The sequence below is a fragment of the Hetaerina americana genome, unplaced genomic scaffold, assembly GCF_022747635.1.
Source record: "Hetaerina americana unplaced genomic scaffold, ioHetAmer1.1.p SCAF_9, whole genome shotgun sequence".
Taxonomy (NCBI): Eukaryota; Metazoa; Arthropoda; class Insecta; order Odonata; family Calopterygidae; genus Hetaerina; species Hetaerina americana.
The window spans coordinates 48,601,182-48,622,982 of NW_027287538.1; the positions used below are offsets into that span (position 1 = coordinate 48,601,182).

At 34.9% G+C, this 21,801-nt stretch overlaps 1 protein-coding gene across 5 annotated transcripts in view; it reads left to right on the forward strand.

Moving 5' to 3' along the window:
• Positions 1-378: 378 nt before the first annotated feature.
• The window catches only part of tim (timeless), a 54,104-nt gene continuing 32,681 nt past the window's right edge, over positions 379-21,801 (forward strand). For 2 of the 5 annotated variants that reach the window (XM_071598035.1, XM_071598040.1), the window contains exons 1-11: positions 379-615; positions 2,520-2,677; positions 2,839-2,933; positions 3,024-3,085; positions 6,328-6,511; positions 6,821-7,069; positions 7,551-7,706; positions 13,332-13,511; positions 19,515-19,787; positions 21,140-21,312; positions 21,480-21,638. In XM_071598035.1, the coding sequence (XP_071454136.1) occupies positions 2,578-2,677; positions 2,839-2,933; positions 3,024-3,085; positions 6,328-6,511; positions 6,821-7,069; positions 7,551-7,706; positions 13,332-13,511; positions 19,515-19,787; positions 21,140-21,312; positions 21,480-21,638 (1,631 nt within the window). In that variant the 5' untranslated portion in view covers positions 379-615; positions 2,520-2,577. Of the gene's footprint in view, positions 616-1,469; positions 1,615-2,519; positions 2,678-2,838; positions 2,934-3,023; positions 3,086-6,327; positions 6,512-6,820; positions 7,070-7,550; positions 7,707-13,331; positions 13,512-19,514; positions 19,788-21,139; positions 21,313-21,479; positions 21,639-21,801 lie in introns of those variants that run through there. The other 3 variants (XM_071598037.1, XM_071598036.1, XM_071598039.1) reach the window with 3 other exon arrangements.

Here is a 21,801-nt window from a genome sequence, read left to right on the forward strand (position 1 = left end):
TATATGCTACCAAATATCGAGAAATCAATTAACATACTATAATAATAATGTAATTTTCACAGTGTTTTTCTTTGTTTGTAACAGAATGAATTTTATTGAACGACAAATATGTTACAGAATGTATTGCATAGGGACTTTTGTAACGTACAAGGTATTGTTCATTATTGATATTTTTACTTTGCGACTAGAAATTTATAATTAAGTAAAAACAATTTTTAAATGGTATCTCACAAGGATGGCATTCTTACCAGCATCTTACGCGATATTTTATCCTGAGAAATCTCGGCGCTCTTCACCTGCGTATTCCACGTGACGTGCTGCCGCTGTTGCCAATTCGTCGCAGATCCTGTTCGGAGCTTTGAAACGGCTCTGTAGTAGTTGGAATCCCACAGCAATCCATTCACTTGTTGAGTAATTGTGTGATTGAAAGTAATATTTTGTGGAAAGGGTTCCCACAAGGAATCTTTACAGTTCTACAAGTTGTGTGTGATTAGCAGTTACTTATGGTTTATTGGGGACACCCGATGAAAGGGACATTTCTCAGGATTGACAATCTTCCAATAACTCTACTGACTCTCTGTGGAAAGTATGCGAAAGAATTCCCCCAGTCAGCCAGTAAGTAACGAAACAAAGTTCCTTTTGTACTATGGTATATTTGTTGTCAAGACAAAAAAATAATAGATACAAACAGGTACATCAGAAATTAATGTGTTACTTTCATACGAAATAATTCATGTAACTTAATTATTCCTTGTAAAAGTATGAGTTTTCCATTTGTTCGCACGAAGAAGAAATCTATGGATTAATATCTCGCTATGGATTCTTGCGATTCGCATGAGCGCCTAAAAAATATTTCTCGTAATCGGGACGTAACTTCATGTTTGGAATAAATTATTTTTTTTAATTGGTGTTATGCAAAAATTCGGACTCTTGCTTCGCAATAAACACCTTGCTTTAGTTCATATGATTTAGGAAGTGTATTACTTATTGTGCATGAATTACTTTCTTCTATGACGGGTCTCACGTGTATGGCAACGTGATCTTACCCCCACCACTATCGATTGCATTCCCATTTTTGCCGCGGCTCTTTACGTCACTCGTCGATGACGTCTCCAGACATGAGCAGCAGTTGAAAAACGCCACTGGTTGGGAACACCCTTGAATGCTTAGTGCGCTACGTTCGAATGTGGTGAATTACGCGGCTTTAGCGATTTAAGACAATGAATTTAGAAGTTTGACCTTCTTCATAGTGGGTTCTAACCGTGGATAAAATTGCAATGCAATTAGTTTTACACACAAATAGGGGAATAAATTATGTTAGGTTCTTTTTGATTACCGTAATGTTGCTTAAAATTGTTTTTGGCGGATATGGTTTTTAAATGAATTTATGGTTTGAACAAAGCTACTATACAAATACCGGTTTTGTAAGAAATATTGATCAGTGAAAAAGTATGGGGTTCCCACCCAGAATTTAACTGTCATAATTTAGGAGAAAATATTAGAAAAATAGGTACCTGCTCAGTAATTAACATGTCGTCTTCCTGGGAAAATTCTAGATAAGACACGGAAGATCAAATGACGGATTACTTGTAAATACGCTAGAAAAATGTCCAGGTAATAATTGATACCTACTAAGAAAATATTGAATTCATTCAACCCATTATCTCACATGACGCTGCTGATCTATGCATTGGGCTGTCTTTCAATATTGCTTTCCAAAAAATGTGGTGGCGGAAAATTGGCTCACTTTTAAAATACATATCACAATTTTTTTCAGCATTAATTTTGTGAAGGGTTAGGTTACAGATGAACATAGATGAACAGTTTCCCATTTTTCAATGTTATATTAATGATTTTAATAATATCTTCATTATATGCCACTTTTATTTCCTGAATGGCGACTTGCCTCAGTTTTATGTAGTTATTATTTAGATACACAATTTTGACTAAAGCATCCCTACTTGAAATATTTTTCTTGACTCATGATATTTATTGTGATTGTTATACCTGCTTTTTCTTCACAAAATTGGTAATTTACATTCCACTCATTTTGTTTATAGCTATGCTCTTTAAATAAGGATATGTTCTAAATCTTTACCTCACATCTGTGATGGTCTGCAGTACATATATGACTGAGTTTTGCTTGTATTTGAAACCTTTTCATAAAAAGATTCATTTTTGCCAATTTCATCAAACAGTGGTAATGACAAAATGATTATTTAATAAAAGTAATAATTATGATGAAAACGATCTACATTTTCAAGCAAATATGGTAGATAGACATTATATTATGTATTTACATGGGCAAAACTTAAATGAAGGGCTCTACCAGGTAAATTCTATGTATTCATGGAGCTGATTATGAGAAAATTTTAGATACTGACAAATTTAACATAAAATACATTAATTAACATTTGGGTCACAAGGTATTCTACACTGGGTTTATGTTATTGTATAACCATGCACATGATACAGCATTCATTGAATTATGTCCTAAGATATTAAAATTTGTTTTGTAGAGGCTGTGTTAATGACCTCAAATTATAAAAATCTGAGGTGGGACATCAAAGGAATAAGATGGAGTGGTACATTGTACAATCCCAGGACCTTTATGGACTATTCTCTTTATTAGGATCCAAAGTAGGTGAAGAGTATAAGGTCGGAGAAAAATGCCTAGGTATGTGGATTATTTAATAGCTCTTTGGAATCTTTTATTAGTGGAGGTTTATGTAAAAAAAGTTTCATCTAAATGAAAGTAATCAATCAATTTTTTGTTAAAACGAGAAGACTTTTGAATTATATTTAGTTGAAAAATCACTATTGTACACATGCTTTCAGATTCATTGGGGGAAATTCTGGGATGTTTACTGACTGAAGATCCAATGATTAGAAATTTCAGACGTGCACTAGGAATTTCTCAAGTTATTCAAAAGGTATTTGTACAATTTTTCTTCTGAGAATCAATTCTTTGCATGCTCTGAGAATGTGAATGTGATATAATGTTATCTTTTTATTTATTACAGGATCTTATTCCTTTGCTTATCTACTCCAAAGACAACAAAAAAGTAATCGATGCTACCATAAGGTATGATTTAGAGATAAAATGCCATGTTGTTAAGTCATGGCACATCTTTGCATATATATATATATATATATATATATATATATATATATATATATATATATATATATATATATATATATATATATATATATAATCAGTATATGCAGTGCCAAAAAATTGTAGTTTCAAGCTTCACTTCATAGAAGTTGTATACAAGTACATCCATAGTTTAGAAAGGGACAATGTACTCTTCCACCAAATTTTCCCAAATTTTAATCTTTGAAGTTATTTTTGTTAATTTTTATCTAAATATTTACATTTGATCATTGGTATAATACATTAGTTTTTAAAAATTTATTTATATTATCCTCTTTCATCCACTATGATACTCTGACTTTGATAGTATGTAAGTGAATATTTTGATTCATTTGACTTTCAATATATTTGTGTATTAATAAACCTATTTTGGCTGGCAAATTATTGCTACCTAATGATCATATGTTATGGAAAAGGATGTTGTACCATTAATAATTCTCTGGAAAAGTTATTGTTCCCTCTTATATTATGGATATTTATGCCAGTTTTACAATGGAAAAACTCTTGGTAATGATGAAGAGAGTCTGGGGGGTAAAGTAAAGGCAAGAGAAAGGGGGAGTGACATTTGAATTGTGTGAAATGTGTCCTTATGGTAGTAGTGACCAAGTAATTGAAAGTGGGTGATGGAATCATCTTAGTGAGAAAGAGAACTCCAGCAAATGGTTTATTATTTAGTAATCTACTGGTTAAGGTAGGTTTTTGATGGACACAACTACCAAATAAATATTTTGTGACTCCTAACAAAACACAATCCAGCAACCTACTCTACATCAAGTGCCTCTTCATCTCTGTGTACTTCCTTCCTCCCTTCATCTTGTCCAACATCCATATCCTGTTCCTGTTCTTTCCTCGTTTGTCTAACATTCTCTCCTCTGTTAAAGTCTTCAACATCCCTCTGCGAACCAATATTCCCTTCATCCATTTTTCCTGCCTCCATAGTATTTCTCCTAACAAACTCCTCTCCTCATCCACCATATCAAGTACTTCCTCGCTTGTTTTCTTCTCGGTCCATTTCACCTTCTCTATTCTTCTCCACACCCAAATTTCAAAAGCCTCCAATCTACATCTAGCATCCTGCTGCAAGTACCATGTTTCCGTGGGTACATAACTACGCTCCATACCAAGTTTTAGCAAGTTTTTTCTTAACATCCTTACTCAACATCCCTTTCATCAATTCACTCCTCCTGGTGAAAGCCTCTTTGCATAGCGCAATTCTTCTGCTTATGTCCCCACTACTTTGACCGTGTTGGTCAAAATTGCATAACCTTTGTTTTATTAATATTGATTCTCATCCCATATCTATCACACTGAATTTCCAATTCACTCAGCAATGCTTTCAACCTCTTGGCAGACTGACAAATTAGAGCTTGGTCATCAGCAAACCTAACTGATTTAACGAATTCCCCTCTGACTTTCATTCCTACCTCCAATTCTTCCCATGCCTCTTTAATCATTTCCTGCACCTTTTTGTTGAACAGCATCGGTGATAATGGGCAACTCTGCCTCTTCCTAACACTGCTCATCCGGACTCTCAACTCCCCACTCACTCCTGAGCTGTCTGAGACATGTACAGTTTGCAGATTATGCTCTTATCCCTCCAATCTATTCCTATTTCCTGCAGCATACAGGACCCTGATTCCTATTCTCATTAGTTTTTCCCAATTCACTCTATCAAATGTCTTGTCAAAATCTAAGAAATGGGCAAATACATCCTGTTTGTATTCTTATTCCTCTCGATTAGTGATCTCATTACTGCAATGGCATCATGCGTGCCTCTCCCTTTCCTAAGCCCGAACTTATCATCCCCTATGCAATCATTTGCCCTACTCTCTATCCTTTTGTTGATAACCTTAGAACAACTTTAGCTTCGTGGGATATCAAACTTATTGTTCTGTAATCCTTACATGCTGGCACTTTACATTTTTTGGAATAGGGACTAAAACATCTCACAGAGTCTTCCGGTCGTATTCCTTTCTCATAGATACTACAAATCAGTCCATATAGTCTCTTCCTTTCACATTCTCCTCAACCTTTTAGTAGTTCCGCATGAATGTTGTCTACCCCCATGGCCTTATTTGATTTCATCTCTCTTAATGCCCTTTCTATCTCATTGTTGAGTATGCTTGGCCCTAAGCTAGCTTCATCTATGTCATATTCTCTTTCTATGTCTAAGCTTGTTGGCCTAATTTCTTCACCATGTAGTTCTTCTATACAGCAAATGGTTATGGGCTGTCAATGGGTAGTAATTATGAGAAGTACAGTACAATGTTATACAAGATTAGCCCCATTGTGTATGTAGTTTTGCTATATTTCATACAAAGTCTAAGCATTCCAAGTGTGATGAAAGAATTCAATTTGTGCCTGTTGTGAACATCAGTATTACAGCTATTATTATGTGCAGTGATGTAAAATATGAACGCAATACTTGGTAAATCCCTGAAGTTCCTTTTAACCTGAACCTGAGTTTTGTTTAGGTTATTTTGCCTTTTTTAAAAGTTATTTCAAATCAGCTTATTTTTATGAGAGTCAATGCTGTCATGGCTATGATCTGCTTCATGGTCACCCAGTGATTAAAAGAAAAATAAATTCTTGTAACCTTTGAAATGCAGCAGTTTGACAGTGTAAAAATCATTTCATCTTGACCTGAACTCAAACTGGATTCATTTAATTTCTTGCTGAGTGCTCTCTCTAACCAATTATGCACTGAGGCATCCTCTTGTGATGTGAATTTCTAATTGACTTAATATTTTTGCCAGAAAGTGAGGGGATCCAGGTTAGAGTTCTGAACAAGGTGAACATTTGTGTACAGTGAAAATTTTATATTTCAGTGCACATCAATGGATGACGATATTAAATTAACTGTTTTGGCACTTCCCTCAGTTCTTTGAATACATATAAACGTATTAATTTATGCAATTTCTTCTGATTATGCTATGCTGCAGCATGGTGGTGTTATAAACATTTAAGTGGAATTCACAATGTTACTCTGCGCTATCCTTTCAAATAACCTTTATCTTTTTGCTTCCTCAAATCATGATCAATTTAATTGAGTAATTTTGTTCTACATGATGTGAGGTATATATGATCCTACTCTATCTCTAATTTTATATTTAAATTATGATTATAATGAGTTGTGATTCTCATCTATTTTGCAATAATTTTTTCAGGGTTTTGGTCAATTTAACTCTTCCAGTGGAATGCCTTTTACCAGTTGAGAGTATTAGCCAAACAGAAAATGGCCATCAGATCATTTCGGATTTAAACTGTCTTCTTATGTCAGCTAAACAGGAATTTGTTGAGCCACGGGTTACACAGTGTTTGGTTCAGAGAATGAGGGAAACACTAGATTTCGTAAGTTTGTTAGATAGGTTTAACTGATGATTTAATTAGCAAATTTAACCAGATGCAGTGAGTTTCTTTAGAACCTGATTTAACTCAATAATTAGCATATTCTTCAATATATATTCTACAAATTCTTGCTAGAATATTTTCTGAGCAAGGGAAAATTTTTTTCTACGCACATTAATGCATTTATAACTCTAGAAATACTCCAACGTGATTTCCTTCACATAAATCCAAAACATTGAGCATTTCTATTGATGAATTACTGCCACAATTCATATCTCGAGGTTGATATGTTGGGAACTACTTCTCTTTTAGGATGGGAAGATGTCACCAGATGATTGTGATAATATTGGAAATTGTCTGCTGCTTTTACGCAATATACTTCATATACCTGAAAACAAAGCCAACAGGGTTCATAGCCTAAGTAGGGTATGCCATTCAACAATAGAGTCAAATGGAAGTGGAAGCAATGCTGGTTGCAACAAGCAGAATCTTATCCTATGGAACTTGTTCGCCCAGAATTTTGACAAAGTCCTTATACGTTTAATGACTTGTCAACTAAGGGTAAGTATATTTGTTACCACATGTAAAATGTGCTGTTAAATGTGCATTAATAGGAAAATATAGCATCAATCTCACATCATGGATAGGAAATAAATGCGTTAAGGTTTTTTATTTTCTCAATTGCCTTTGTTTGTACATGTGCAATACAAAGTACATATTTTTTTATAAGTATCATATAGAGGTTAATTTCCAAAAATATGTCATAGTAAAAATTATCAAGAATGAAAAAATAGTGCAAAATATTTTAATGGGCATTATTTTTCATGGTAAAATGATGCCTTTTCTCTCATTTGAGGCTCATTGTGATTTTTAAAACTCATCTAAAACTATTTTCTCTCCAGGAAAGTGTGATGTTTTCGTTTTGATGAAAAAATTATTTTCATTTGAATTAATTTTAGACCATAAATGGACCACATTGACATTGATTGTTAATTATGTGTTTGCTTTTAATGTTAGTGTTTTCCTTTCATGCACCATAAAGGCCAAGTGGGAAGTCCCATTGGTTCAACTGATAGCTTTAACATTCAAGGATCAAAGAATGGCCTCATTGCTGAAGATGCTTCATATGTGGCTTGAAACATCAATGAGCAGTGAAAGCTCAGAAGACAATGAAAGCAATACCTCTCCACAACCTGTTGTGAGTGTGATTACTCTTTCTCATACTGGATATCATGCACAGAAGGGTACTCATGAAAAGTTTTAATGTTAGTCATTATTTTTTGTACTTAATACATATACATACATACATTATATATATATATATATATATATATATATATATATATATATATATATATATATATATATATATATATATATGCAAATATTTTATTATAAAAAATAGATTAAATAGATTGGTTGGGTTATATACATCCACTGCAATATTTATTATGAATGGTTTGAATATTAGAAATAACAGCGAGTATAAAATTTGTTACTGGCGCCATTAATGTGTTCCCCTGAAGGACATAAATGAAAAAAGTGGATGTGGATGGGAAAATCAATCAAATTCTTCAACAGATGAATTCATTTTCCTGACACTGACATACTTGATGGTGCATTCAGTTTTTCCAAGAATTCTGGCTTTTTGCTATGATACCTCACCTCTTCATCCTTACCTGGTGCCGTTTATTTTCATTACTTAAAACAATGGAAGAGTCTCAGAATAACTATGAACACATTTTTCAAATATTCAATTGTTCCGATATTTTTAAGAAATACATGCAAAAATTTGAATATTAAAGTATTCAAATGCTTTTATTGTAGATAGGTAGAAGTCATTGCTACGGTTTTCACTTTTGCAACATTATTTATCTGAAATGAAATGCATAACACAATGGAGTGGAAGAAATGAAACAGGTGTCACTCTATTTTATAATTATGGGGGTTACCCATAACTTTCCTCAAGAGTGTGTGATATGGTACCATAATTAAGAAGGCCACCTCACTGAGGGACAGACACTGAGCAGACTACATTTAGTCTGGCTCCAACCCTTTGATCTACATGGCATGGGTGACTCTACGAGGAGGAATTATCGTTGCTCGTGCCAGCACAGCCCAAAGGCTCATCAGAACTTGCAAACCCTTCCACCATGTAAAGGCTGTACTTCATGTGGAGGGTTTTATATAACGTGGAATTTTCAACTTTCTTGATATAATTCGATAGTTTATGAAATAGAGCGTTTTTTAAAAAGTAGGGCCATGAGGCAGCATAGTATTAAGTCTAAACTCATCTTTTCTCAAGGTGTTGCAGTCATGTTCGTCTTTGTTAGTTTTCAGGTAATTACTCTCAATATTTGGAGACTGTTACAATGACAAAGAATGAATTCATGAAAAGCAGAGCGTAGAAACCAAGGAGGCTTTTATAGACCTCCACAGTTACTTGTTATGCCAAACGTAGACTATGCCATGAATTACATATCTCTGAGCCTTGTTTTTTTATCTGTTATTGACACTGGTCTGCAGTGCAAATTTATTCACTTTGAGTTGCTCCATTCATATATTTTCAATACCTGACCAAGTGGAAAACCTGAGAAGACTTCATATGAATCACTCAGCTGGAAAATACCAAATCCTTCAGTGTCCTTTATTTTGAAGAGGATGGAGTTACCTAAACCTAAAAATATTTTATGATGTTGATTTTAACCTTGTTTTCTTCATGCCATATGGTCATCATATTATAATCATTTTGAGTATGACTTAAAAACTGGAGTGATATTGATTGAATTGAACTCTTCCGGCTAGTAGTATTGAATAAATGAATAACTCCAATAGCCGCAAACAGTTTAGCTTTCAAAACAAAGTACAAATAAGATTAGTTGGCTAACGCCACAAGTCAAAGGAAAAATTGCAAATAAGGATTTTAACAAATCTGACGTGCTTCAGAAGTGGGTTTATAGGCCTGTGTTTTTAATGATGAGTGTGTCGAAAAACAGAGATAATAAACACTATCTGCAGGTAAAATATACAACTAGATTATTTTTATTAACAAGCAAAAGGCACTTATATCAACAGCATTGCTTTTAAAGTGAAATAATCCACAATATCACTAGGATTGGAGATCTTCCTCTTAAAACTAAATTAAGCTCCTGAGGAATAGGTAAAGGGTTGATACAAGTTGCACAAATGACATAATTCGAGAATATTTATTGAAGTACAAGGTCAAACTCTGATTATGCACACCATTAATGAGATCATAATGGATAAAAATTTTGAAGCTTGGTTGAAGCTAATGCAATAGGCATCATTATTTGTTGATGTATCTGCTTAGCAATTAGTGAGTAGGCACATAATGTCTACAAATATACAAGTGGATGTGAGAATTGGAATTAACAGTTTTATGATGGAAATGAATGAAATTATGGAATTCCCGAGGAACAGAGCCTTAGGTTACATTGGACATTAATATTGGATTCTCTTGGTCACCTTTCCTAAGGAGGATATGGATGCCCAAAGGAGTCGGTCTTGTGCCACTCTTGGACATTCCTCTGCATTTCTTTCCTAAGGAGGATATGGATGCCCAAAGGAGTCGGTCTTGTGCCACTCTTGGACATTTCTCTGGTCATTCATGAATTTAGATAGCAATTACAATCATCAGTGCTGCATATCATTCCTATTCGTCATTAAGTGGACTACTCAGTGTCATAAAGAGTAAAAGTACTCCAAATAACCAAAAACTTTGTATGTGCTGAAAGAAACTATAATTCAATCGCCAATTGAATCCTTTATCCATTTTTGTACATGCCAACTTATGAAAACTGATGTAGAGGCTTGAAGAGCATGTGAATTGAAATATCAAAGAGGAGATTGGTGCACTCATGTGTGGAAACCTTTCATGTACTCTAGTTTCTCCACACTGGTAGTATTTCATATGAATTATTGGAAATGAGTAGGCATTGGTAAAATAAATTGTGGCAAATATTGGTTACATAATTACCGAAGTTCGTTTAAGCTTGGCTACTTTTTAACGTGGATCCATTCTCTCCCTTACCACCTTTCAAGCTGTTTCCTGTCACCTTCTCCCTATTGTCATGCACAGCCACTCTATTTTTCCAGTTTACTTGCCTCCCTGGCCCCAATTGGTGGGTATTATCCTTATGCAGGGTGTTTGATGGCAGAACAGAATTTTGATGCATAAAATCTTACATGTGACAGATATAGTCTCGCAAAAAGCATAAAGATTCCAGCACAATGTGTTGCAAAGGTGGTATGGTTGCAGGGAGAAGAAAAATCAAATTGTGCCATGCAACACACACAATAGATGATTTTGTAAGTGTCAATATGCCGGCAATAGCTGTGCCCTGTTAAATATTCCTGTCAGTATGCGCATCCAAAATCTTTTTATTTGTATATCATTTGTAGCATGGCCCACTGGGAAAAGTGTATGAATTGACTTGTGTGGAAGAGAATAACTGTGGATTGGATAGAAAATGTAAAAGGTATTAAATACTTTGAAATATGTGAGGAAGAGTTAAGTGGAGTCTAAGACTGGGGATGAAGAAAACCTTGTGGGTTGGAAAGAAAATTTTGTTGTGACAGCATCCAGCTCCATTTTCTCACTTTTAGCCTTCAACTCCTTCTTGAAACTGTGAGGTTAAAGGGACATTGCTGCCATCCTTGACACAAGATACTAGGCCAATATATCTACCCTCTTTCCCCTAAACTTAATGCTGAAAGTCAGCAGTTCTTGTTGATATATATGGGGTTGGCGATTGAATTTGAGTTGGGAGCACCCCTCTCTGTCCCCTCCTTGTCTACACCACTATTACTGTATACTGGTCATGCAAACATCTGGAGATTTCCTGGATTTTTTACCCATTATATTTCTTAATCTCTCTCATTCCAGCAAAAATTATTTGGCAGTTTATAAGCGATGCAAAATTTTTCCAATAATCTTAAAAAAACTGAATAATTGTTTTTAGATAAAACATTATCAACTAAAAGTCTAAATTTAAATGATTTGTTAGGAATTTGATTGAAAATTCATTTTCGATGTTTGACAGCATATCTTTGTTTTTCAACCATCTTTTCGGTTAAATTAAATGTTCTTACTTGATTTGAAATAAATATTAATTCAATTTATTACATATAGACCTTCTCATCATTACAAGTCTGACTGGCTGTTTATCTTGTAGACATTTTAAAAGCTGATTTTTGTCCTATGAAAATAATTTTAACTGAAAAAAGCAAACGCATATATCCACACAAGAACAATTCTCTAAGAGCTGTAATAGATTTCATGTTATTCATAGAGGTGGTAATTGAGAACTTGGTAGTTACAATTTTCATGAGTACCATTTAGGCCTTATCAGTCATGATCATGATATTTCATCTAAACTAGATTTGTTTTAATGGCGATAAATGTTAGTTCATATTAAATAAAATTAAATCATCAACTATTTCTTATTAAAATAAATCATTAAGGTCATGCAAAAACATATCTTCCTTTTTGAGAACAATGAAGACCCCAAGAATTTCGTTTGGCACTCCTGGAAAGTATGCTTCCATAATATATTGCACAAAAGCTTCCATTGGTGTGTGCATTTAAATATATGAATGGAACCTTTTTGTGGGATATACAGGGTTCGTCCGGAAAATAAGTGTACTGATTTTTTCCCGCCGCTCCAGGCACGCCCAGCACCGCTCTGATGGGCTGCGATTGGAGGGGGGTATGTTGGCAAGCGACGCTGAAAAAGGCAGTCGGCTCTGAGCTGTGGTGTAGTGAGGAGCTATGTTAACGCGAACCTCCACGCTTGACCCACGTCACGGAACGCGATGCCGAAGTTTTTGGAGCAGCGTTAATCCATCATATTTGTGGTAAAGCTTGGGAAATCGTCTACCGAAACTGTCCCGATTAACCAGGCTTACGGGGAGTCAGCCATTTCCAGAAACATGATCTTTCGGTGGCACAAGATGTTCGTGGAGGGCAGAGAAGAGGTCGACGACAAGTCTTCGAGAGGTTCCCGATGATGCCTTCGCGGGAGCGTTCCAGGAATGAGAACGCTGCTGGAACAATTGTATCGACTCACAAGGGTCCTATTTTGAGGAATATTAGCTTAAGATATGTAAAAGTGTAATAAATTTTTTTTCCTGAGCTCAGTACACTTATTTTCCGGACGAACCCTGTATTATGGAAGAAGCATACTTATAGGAGATTGCGTATTAGGGAATTATATTCATAACAAACGTGACTATATAATTAAAGAGAGAGAGGTGGCTTTAGAATTTCTTACACTCATCTCTGCTAATGGTAGTTAAAATTGGTTTAATCAGATTAGTGTTTTTATTTCTAACGGTATATTGACTGTTTAAAATGTATAATTGTCCCTCATTAGTGCATATTTTTATCATTTTTACCAAAATTCAATGGTCATATTAAGGGATACTATTTTTACAAGGAGCATTATTGCTTTTTGTAAATTTTTGATTCCAAGTGAAATTTTCATGATTTTTTTTAAGCACTTTTTAAGACAAAATAATTCGTCATCAGTTTAAAATTTCCTTTTGCAAAATTGAGGCATCTTTATACACTAAAAGTAAACCCACCTAATTGTTTGGCGTCATTATCAAGACCTAAAAGGATTCACTTTCAGTGAACAAACTGGAAAAAAGAGTCCAAATTTGTTCTCTTTTTATTAAGAACTTAAAAGGTGTAGCAGCATATGTCATTTGACTGGTTCACAGGCCATTGGTTTTAAATTTAACTTTTTGTTTGCCCATAATTGCTCCACTCATGATCTGGCCTCTTTTGAACCTTGGCCAGAACCAGAGCTCTGGAAACTCATCACCTGTGTTGACTTCGGAGTCTACATCCGATTCGTCAGATAATGGTGGAGGCACAAATGAAGGTGATAAAACTGACAGAACTAAAATATTTCCTGCCGATAGAAGTGATATCAGGAACATATCAAAAGGACAATTTGATGATGCTTCAATGGTTAAGGTTAGTTTACTCATACTAACTTTAGGTAGATTTTGACTTTCATGGACACTTATTTAATCTATGAAGAATTATTCAAGGCTGAAATGGCAAGAGAGACAGACCTTAATGGAGGGCATTTATTTTCAAAATTATATAAAATATTTATTTTTGGCCATATGTTAGTCTCTGTGTAAATTTAGTCAGTAAATGATGTATTTATAGGAATATTAGACTGCGATCAAAATGGCTGATGACACTAACATTCTTATTTCCTCAGCCTTACCTCAGCAACTCCTTCACAGTAGCATTCTTGTAACCCAGAAAATTCATTCATGGTCAATAAACAATTTCCTCAAAATTAAATCTGATAAATTACAAGTAATACAATTTGCTCATGCGAACACTCCATCCCAAGTGTTGAAAATACCATTAGGAGGTAAATATTTGCCCCAGGTTGAGTGAGTAAAATTTCTTGGTACACATTTAAATTGTCATCTTTATTGAAATTCCCATATTGATCTGCTCTTCAAGAAACTCAATCCACTGTGTTTCCTAAACCGGAAAATCGCTTTACTGTTTCTAATAATGTTTTTCTATCACTCTATTATGGTCTGCATTATTCTCATATTTTTTCAAATGTTATATTCTGGGGTTCATCCCCACGGGCCATATCCATTTTTAAATTTAGAAAAAAGTTGTACGATTGATAGCTAATGTTAGATATAATGTCCCTAGTCTTCTATTATTTAGGCAGTTAAACCTTTTACCTCTTACGTGTATTTTTATTTTTACTACTGTAGTATGCAAAAGAATGAACCTAAAGACTTTCCCTACTAAAGCTGACGTTTAACATCACAGTACCCGCAATATAAACAATCTACTCGTCAATTTTGTGCGCACAAGATGTACCTACCAGGGGCCCTAGAACATGGGACTTATTTTGTACCATAAACTTCCTTCTTTTCTGAAATCTGAAAATGTTTTACAGAGTGGATGAATACCTGTCTTACAATCAATGAATGGGTCAGCATTCAGCTTGAATTGTATCCTCATGTTTCTATTGTTTTACTCACACATATATATATATATATATATATATATATATATATATATATATATATATATATATATAAATATATATATATATAAATATATATATATATATAAATATATATATATATATAAATATATATATAAATATATATATATATATATACATACATATATATATATATATATATATATATATATATACATATATATATATATATATATATATATATATATATATATATATATATATATATATATATATATATATATATATATATATATATATATATATATATATATATATATATATATATATATATACTCATATATACAGAAACAGATATAAGGAAAAAGGGATAGGAACACACATAAAGGACAAACACAATAGAGGTGGGGAAGGCGGAATCGAACGGATCACAAGAGTAAAAATATTTCCTTGACTGGGACTCGAACCTCGGATCTTTCCACTTGCCGGGCGGATGCTCTTAACCACTTGAGCTATCGAGGAAACGTAATTTACCCTGAGATCCGTGGGTCTAATATGTCGCCAAGTGCCCCGATTCTTTAGCCAAGAGATGGCGTCAGGGGGCTGTTTCACCCACCAAAGGAGAAATACACCACACACAAGAGGAAAAGGCAGTGGGTTAGAATTCATACAACATCATACAGGAAAGGAACAGTGCGTTTTCGTGGCACGCATAGCCAGAAGAAAGAGATGAGCCACATTGGCCAAATACACATTCAAGCACGAAATCCCGCCAATAAATAGTCATATATACAGAAACAGATATAAGGAAAAGGGATAGGAACACACATAAAGGACGAACACAATAGAGGTGGGGAATATATATATATATATATATATATTCTGCTTTGACAAAACCTCATGGTCTGCTGGTGAATAAATGATGATATGATATATAAATTTCAGGGACACCAAAAAATCACAAAAACTGATAGCAGCTGAAATTTAACATAAATTTCCTTTTGTCTGTGACCATGGGATTTTTCCATGGTTTTCCATAAAGATAGAAAATTCTGGTACAATTACACTGCTAATCAACTATTTATATCTAATTCCCAATGTTTTAAAATTGGTTTCAATCTAATATACATTTGCTTTAAATCAGTTTGGTAAGATGTCAGCATTATACATTTGGAAACCATTAAATTGATGCCTTTCTTGAAAAAAAAATCCAATTTACATTCTTTCGAGGAAGTCACTGGGTAGATTAAACTCCACTTTTCACTAGCTATGTACCAAGACTAACTTGATTTAAAATTTAATGCAATCAATTATAATTAAAACCCATTAAAATATGATTTGAATTAATTCATTTATTGTCTATTTTATTAATATATTTATTTTTGCAGGCATAGTTTCAAGTGAATAAATTCATGTCGTTAATATGATTTGAATTATTTCCTTGAATTGTCTATTTATCTTCTTCCAGAAGTATTAACAGTAATAAAAATGCATTTTTGTGAGAACAAAAGTGGCTTGATTCAGGAAAAGTTTGGTCAAAGGATGCTGGGTAGTGGGACATAGAGAGAGGTAATGTCGGAGGGAGGATAAGCCTTTGTCATGGGAAATGGAGGTGTAGAGGGTAGTAACGCTGATGGTGGCCATAAGTAGGCTGGAGGTGGAGGGAATGGAAACAGAATTTAAATGGTTGAGGAAATGGTATGTCTCTTTTATGAATAAGTGCAAGGAGAGGACTAGAGGTTGTATGTGGTGTTTAATAAATGCGGAGATTCTTTCAGTGGGAGAGTTGAAACTGAAAAATATAGGGTGACAGGGGATGTTAGGTCTGTGTATTTTTTGGAGGAGATAAAACTGGGGTGTTCTAGGTTTTAGGGGTGAGTAAGGATATTTCTTGGGAGGTGAGGCCTCAATACTTTCAAAGTGCCTTAAATTCTTCTTTCACTGTTGAATTCACTTCTTCCTGTTCAGACTCCACCATCACCTTTCTTGGCATGGACATCTCACTTTACAACAACAAATCACTATCTCAGTACATATCATACCCACTAACCATCAGCAATACCTACACTTTACCAGCAGTCACCCTACTCACACCAAATGCTAAATTCCCAATTCTCTATCCGTCGACACTGGATTTGCAACACCACGGCCTCCCTCAACAAATACCTTCACAATCTACACAATGGACTTCACAAACTCAGTTACCCAGAAATGCTCTTAGGAAATAAAATCCAAGCCGCAACACCAAGCTAACAGGGAAAGAAACTGGCCCCCCTACCCTGATGTGTGAATTTCACACATCAGGGTAGGGGGGCCAGTTCTTTAAGGAAGGTTTTCAGTCTGTGTGACTTTCTTTCACTGTTAAATTCACCTCTTCCATTTAAGACTCCACCATCCCCTTTCTTGACACATACATCTCACTTCAAAACAACAAAGTCACCACCTCAGTACACATCAAAGCCACTAACCATCAGCAATACCTACACCACACAAGCTGTCATTCTCAACACACGAAACGCTCGATTCCTAACTCTCTCTCTATCCTCGGACACCGAATTTGCAACACCACAGCCACTCTCAACAAATACCTTGACAATCTACATCTTGCACTCCTCAAACGTGGTTACCGAGAAAAGCAACTACAAAACAAAATCCACCGCTCCCCGCCCGACCACGCACACTACATAAAAATAAGCCCACATCTGACGCAGGACTCAACCTTTGCACCACCTATTTCCCCGGATCACACAGACTGAAAACCCTCCTTAAAGAACTGCTTCCAATTTTACATGACAATGACTCGACCTCATCCTTACTACCCCAATGCCCATCTCTTGCATACAGACAACCCGCCAATCTCAAAAACCTTCTGAGATCCACCAACCCTTTGGCGCCCCCCCGTGACAAATTTCCTAATATTTCCCCTACTTGCAACCAGCTCCGATGTAAAACCTGTCTTCTTATTAGGTCTACTCCCCTCTCCCTACATCCCCTCATTGCCCCCTCACCTCGTTCCCACGCTAGTTGCTTCTCAAAAAAACATTATTTATCTTTTGTCATGCAAACATTGCACTTCCTTTTATATAGGCGAATGCATTACCCCCTTATCCATTCAAATGAATAATCACCGGTACTCCTGCAATTCTGCCTCACTCGCTTCTCTTCCTATCCCTTCACATGCCAATTCCCACAACCTTTCATTCGACCAGTGTTTTGCTCTTAGCATCCTAGAATCCCTACCTGTTTCAGCCACCAATATAGAGGTGAGAACTCGAGAATCCACCTACATATTAGCTTTCCGATCTTTCAAAATTCCCACCCTTAACCGCCATTTTTAATTTCCCTCCCAGCATTCCCTGCTCCACAACTCCCGTCCCCGCTCATTTCCCTTTCCCCTCTCCAGCATATTTTTGGTCTCACTTGAAGAAGGCCTCTGAGAGGGCTGAAAGCTCGAACAATATATTCAAACACGAAATCCCGCCAAACGGCGAATAAATACTCATATATACAGAAACAGATATAAGGAAAAGGGATAGGAACACATATAAAGGACGAACACAATAAAGGTGGGGAAGGCGGAATCGAACGGATTTTTGTGATCCGTTCGATTCCGCCTTCCCCACCTTTATTGTGTTCATCCTTTATATGTGTTCCTATCCCTTTTCCTTATATCTGTTTCTGTATATATGAGTATATATATATATATATATATATATATATATATATATATATATATATATATATATATATATATAGACACACACACACACACACATATATATACGACATACATTACCTAAAAGGGCTAAAAAGGCTCTCCCACGAACATTGGAATTACCCCAGAATAAGATGCCTCTGGGAAATGTATCCATGAATCTTAGAATAGTGTATTTTTTGTTTAGATATCATAAGACACAATAGGTTCCAACTTCTTTGTATATGCGTACCCAAGGATATTTTGTTAACTGTGGTATGAACATGAGATGACCAGTCAAGGCTATCAGAGACTGAGCCCAAAAAATGTGGTAACAATTGCATTCATTATTGTATTACTATTATTATTATGTGGAAAGAGGTTGCTTTTATTATACCATAATTGCAATAAATAAATTAAAGGGAGACCATCTTATCCTCATAAAATATGAGATTATCATTACTGTACCACTACTACCTCACCATTTACCTTACTTTAAAGTTGTTGAAGTCATTAAATTTTTACAACTATTGGCTGTGATGATAGTGAAATTATCATCAGCATAAAGAATAATTGTGCTGTGGGACAGATGATTTGGAAGGTTATTAAAAATAAGCAGAAATGTTAGTCTACTAAGGAGGAGGTACTCTTCAAGTTAATTTCATAGGGGTGGATAAACTCCTCTCAGATAGGACAAAGTCCATACTGAGGGTGATTAACTTATTTATTAGTACAAATATTGTTATATATGAGGTCAAATACCTTACTGGAATTAAATAAAATTCCAACAGTACCTTGATCATTGAGGTCATGAAGAATGAGATGTGATATTGCCATTGTAGAATGTAAAAAAATTATTATTTTGGGGGGAGTTTAACTTTCTGGCGCATCTGCATACTCATCATATTTTTCTAAAAATACCAGTGCATAATCTTCAGATTTGATTTTTAAAGAAGTTGGATTAATCTGTCTGATGAGTAGATGTTTATAAAGAATCTGTAACTTAAATGGGATGTCATTAGTAAGTGTATGTAATTGCATCTAAAGTGCACACAAGTTTCCTTGGGTGTACTCTGAATAACAAAAAAAGTTATTGTCTGACCCTTGTGGTAATGTTGCCTCACATCTGCAGAGAAGAGAGATATGTTTACACCATGTCCTTAGCCCTGTAATCAAAATACCTACTTAGGGTAATACATGTGTGAGTGCATATATTACCCTGAAAGGAATTTTCCATCACTTCTAATGATTTCTATTTCTTTATAACATATTCCTTAATGATATAATGAAGGAAAAAGAAAGAAAGAATGAAATCTCAGTTGACAAGTCATGTTCTTCAGAGGATTGTGAGTCTGGGAGTATTGTGAGCTGTAACAATGGAGTTCAGGAGGAGATGAAAGTTGACCTAGCAGTGGACAGGAAGGAAGAGAAAGGAAAGGTAGAGCAGGAGAATGAGATGCAAGAAATGGTGAGCGAACAATGTGGCAGAGTGAATGAGGATGCAGAAAGTGGTGTTTTTTCACAGACTTCCAACCAAAATATGCCATCAGCTTGTGAGAAGAAGGTTAGAATAAATATAATTGGGTAAAAACTACTTATTTATGTACTATTAATCCCTGGGGTTTGTTTACTAAAAGTCTGCTATGCCAAAAATATGAATTAGACAACCCTATTAGGCATCATTAAAAATAAATTTCAGGATGGCTTAATTTGAGTGACTATTTTCTCCAGAAGCAACAAGGAATGAATTATTGAAAAGTTGCTGGAAAAGGAACCCTGTGATTTTTATTGATTCTAATGGGGTTTTCTAAATCTCATGTCCATGAAATATTGAACCAAGTGTTTTGCTCTTTGCACAAAAAGTAAATGTATTAGCCTTTCTTTTGAAAAGTAAGAGTAAGAAGTCCTACCTACTTTTTTGGTGAAGAATCATGTTTACTACAAATTGGGGAACTCATTCCATGTCCAAAGGGAATATCCAAATGTTAATTTGGTGGGTGGTTTAAAAGTTATACATGCCTAAAATAATTAGTGTTTTAATCACAACCTTTGGGATTTGTTTATTTGCGATTCTGCATCTGTTCCATTAAAACAAGAAAATTGCATATTTTCTGTCTGTAGAATTTGTTCCAGGATTACCAACCATTGCTAGCCATATTCACCTTTAGCTGGCTGTGGTGTTGGAGTCAAAAATTATTTTCATGGACACAGTGCACTCGGGCTCGTCTCATAGTATGGCAGTCTCATATTAAATATCATTTTGATCCTTTTCTTATTGAGGTAAGATGAGTGAAATTGGTTGCGCAGAGAATATTGATACAGGTTGGAGGGAAAGTATGAGTTTCATTGTGCATTTATGGAGTGGACACTGAAATCTAGAAGTTAAGATATCTGATGAAAACCATAAGTTACAAGTAAAAATTTCTATCAATGACACGTTTTATTCCTTTACTATTGGTCTATTTTATAGTATATATTCCCAGTGTCTTTCATATACCCTTATGAATGATTAAAACAATTTGCCTCTGTTGGAAGAGCATGTTTCTGCTGCAGAATGAACATGAAAGGTCCCATTGGATTCATGAAATATATTACGATTGGTAGTTAATAAACTTATTTAACCCCTCTGCAAGGTTCACTGTTAATGAATTTCATCGGCAGCTGGTCCCATCAGCAGTTCTCTGCGCATCTAATATGTGTGGTGAATTTAAATACCACAAGTAGGACCTCCACATATAAATTCATGCTGTCCCAAAGGGATAATATCAATAAGGGTTAGAAGTAGTTATTGTGGTGTTATATTGTAAGTGACTCAATAAAGCTAACATAAATTGCCCCTTTACCCAGCATTAGACTGACTGATACAAATGCATAGCACAGTGTTACTTATGTCCTCATTGTATCAATTGCTTTCAGCACAAGAGCAGGAAGAAGGACCAAACTCTTCCAAATTCAGTGAATTCCTCATCACAGAAAAGAGGCGTAGCCATGTCAGAACAATCCGATTGTGGTTACTCCACGCAAGTTGAGAATCAGCCTGAATCCATGTCAACATCTAGTAATGAAGATGAAGGACCTATGGCTAAAAGGTTACCAGTCTATGTTTTTCATTGAACATGTTCAAATGAGTGACTTTCATAACCATTGGTACTTATCCTTTTTGCGGCATAAATGCTCATTTTCATTACTTTAATTTTCATATTGTAAGTATCTCAGTAATTGATATTCATTCTTTCATATATTGTTTTCAAAACAGAAAACCTGGACATCAGAAGCACCATAACATACGTCAACATCGTAAAGTTGATTTAAATGGCATGGGTAGCAATGCTAATTCAGTTCAACATTTGAAAATGCAGAAGTATGGGCCTGAGCTAAGCAGGAAAAGACTAGTGAAGCGTTCAAGAATGCACTCGTAAGTGAATCCTATAAAATTGCATTTTATTGATGAAACCATATGAGTAATGCCCAAGGTTTTATGAATCTGTGAGGGGTTATCAGAAATAAAAATATTGAAGTTCACAAAAAGCAGTACTGGACTTGTTCAATGATTGATGCACTGTAATATTTTTATATTA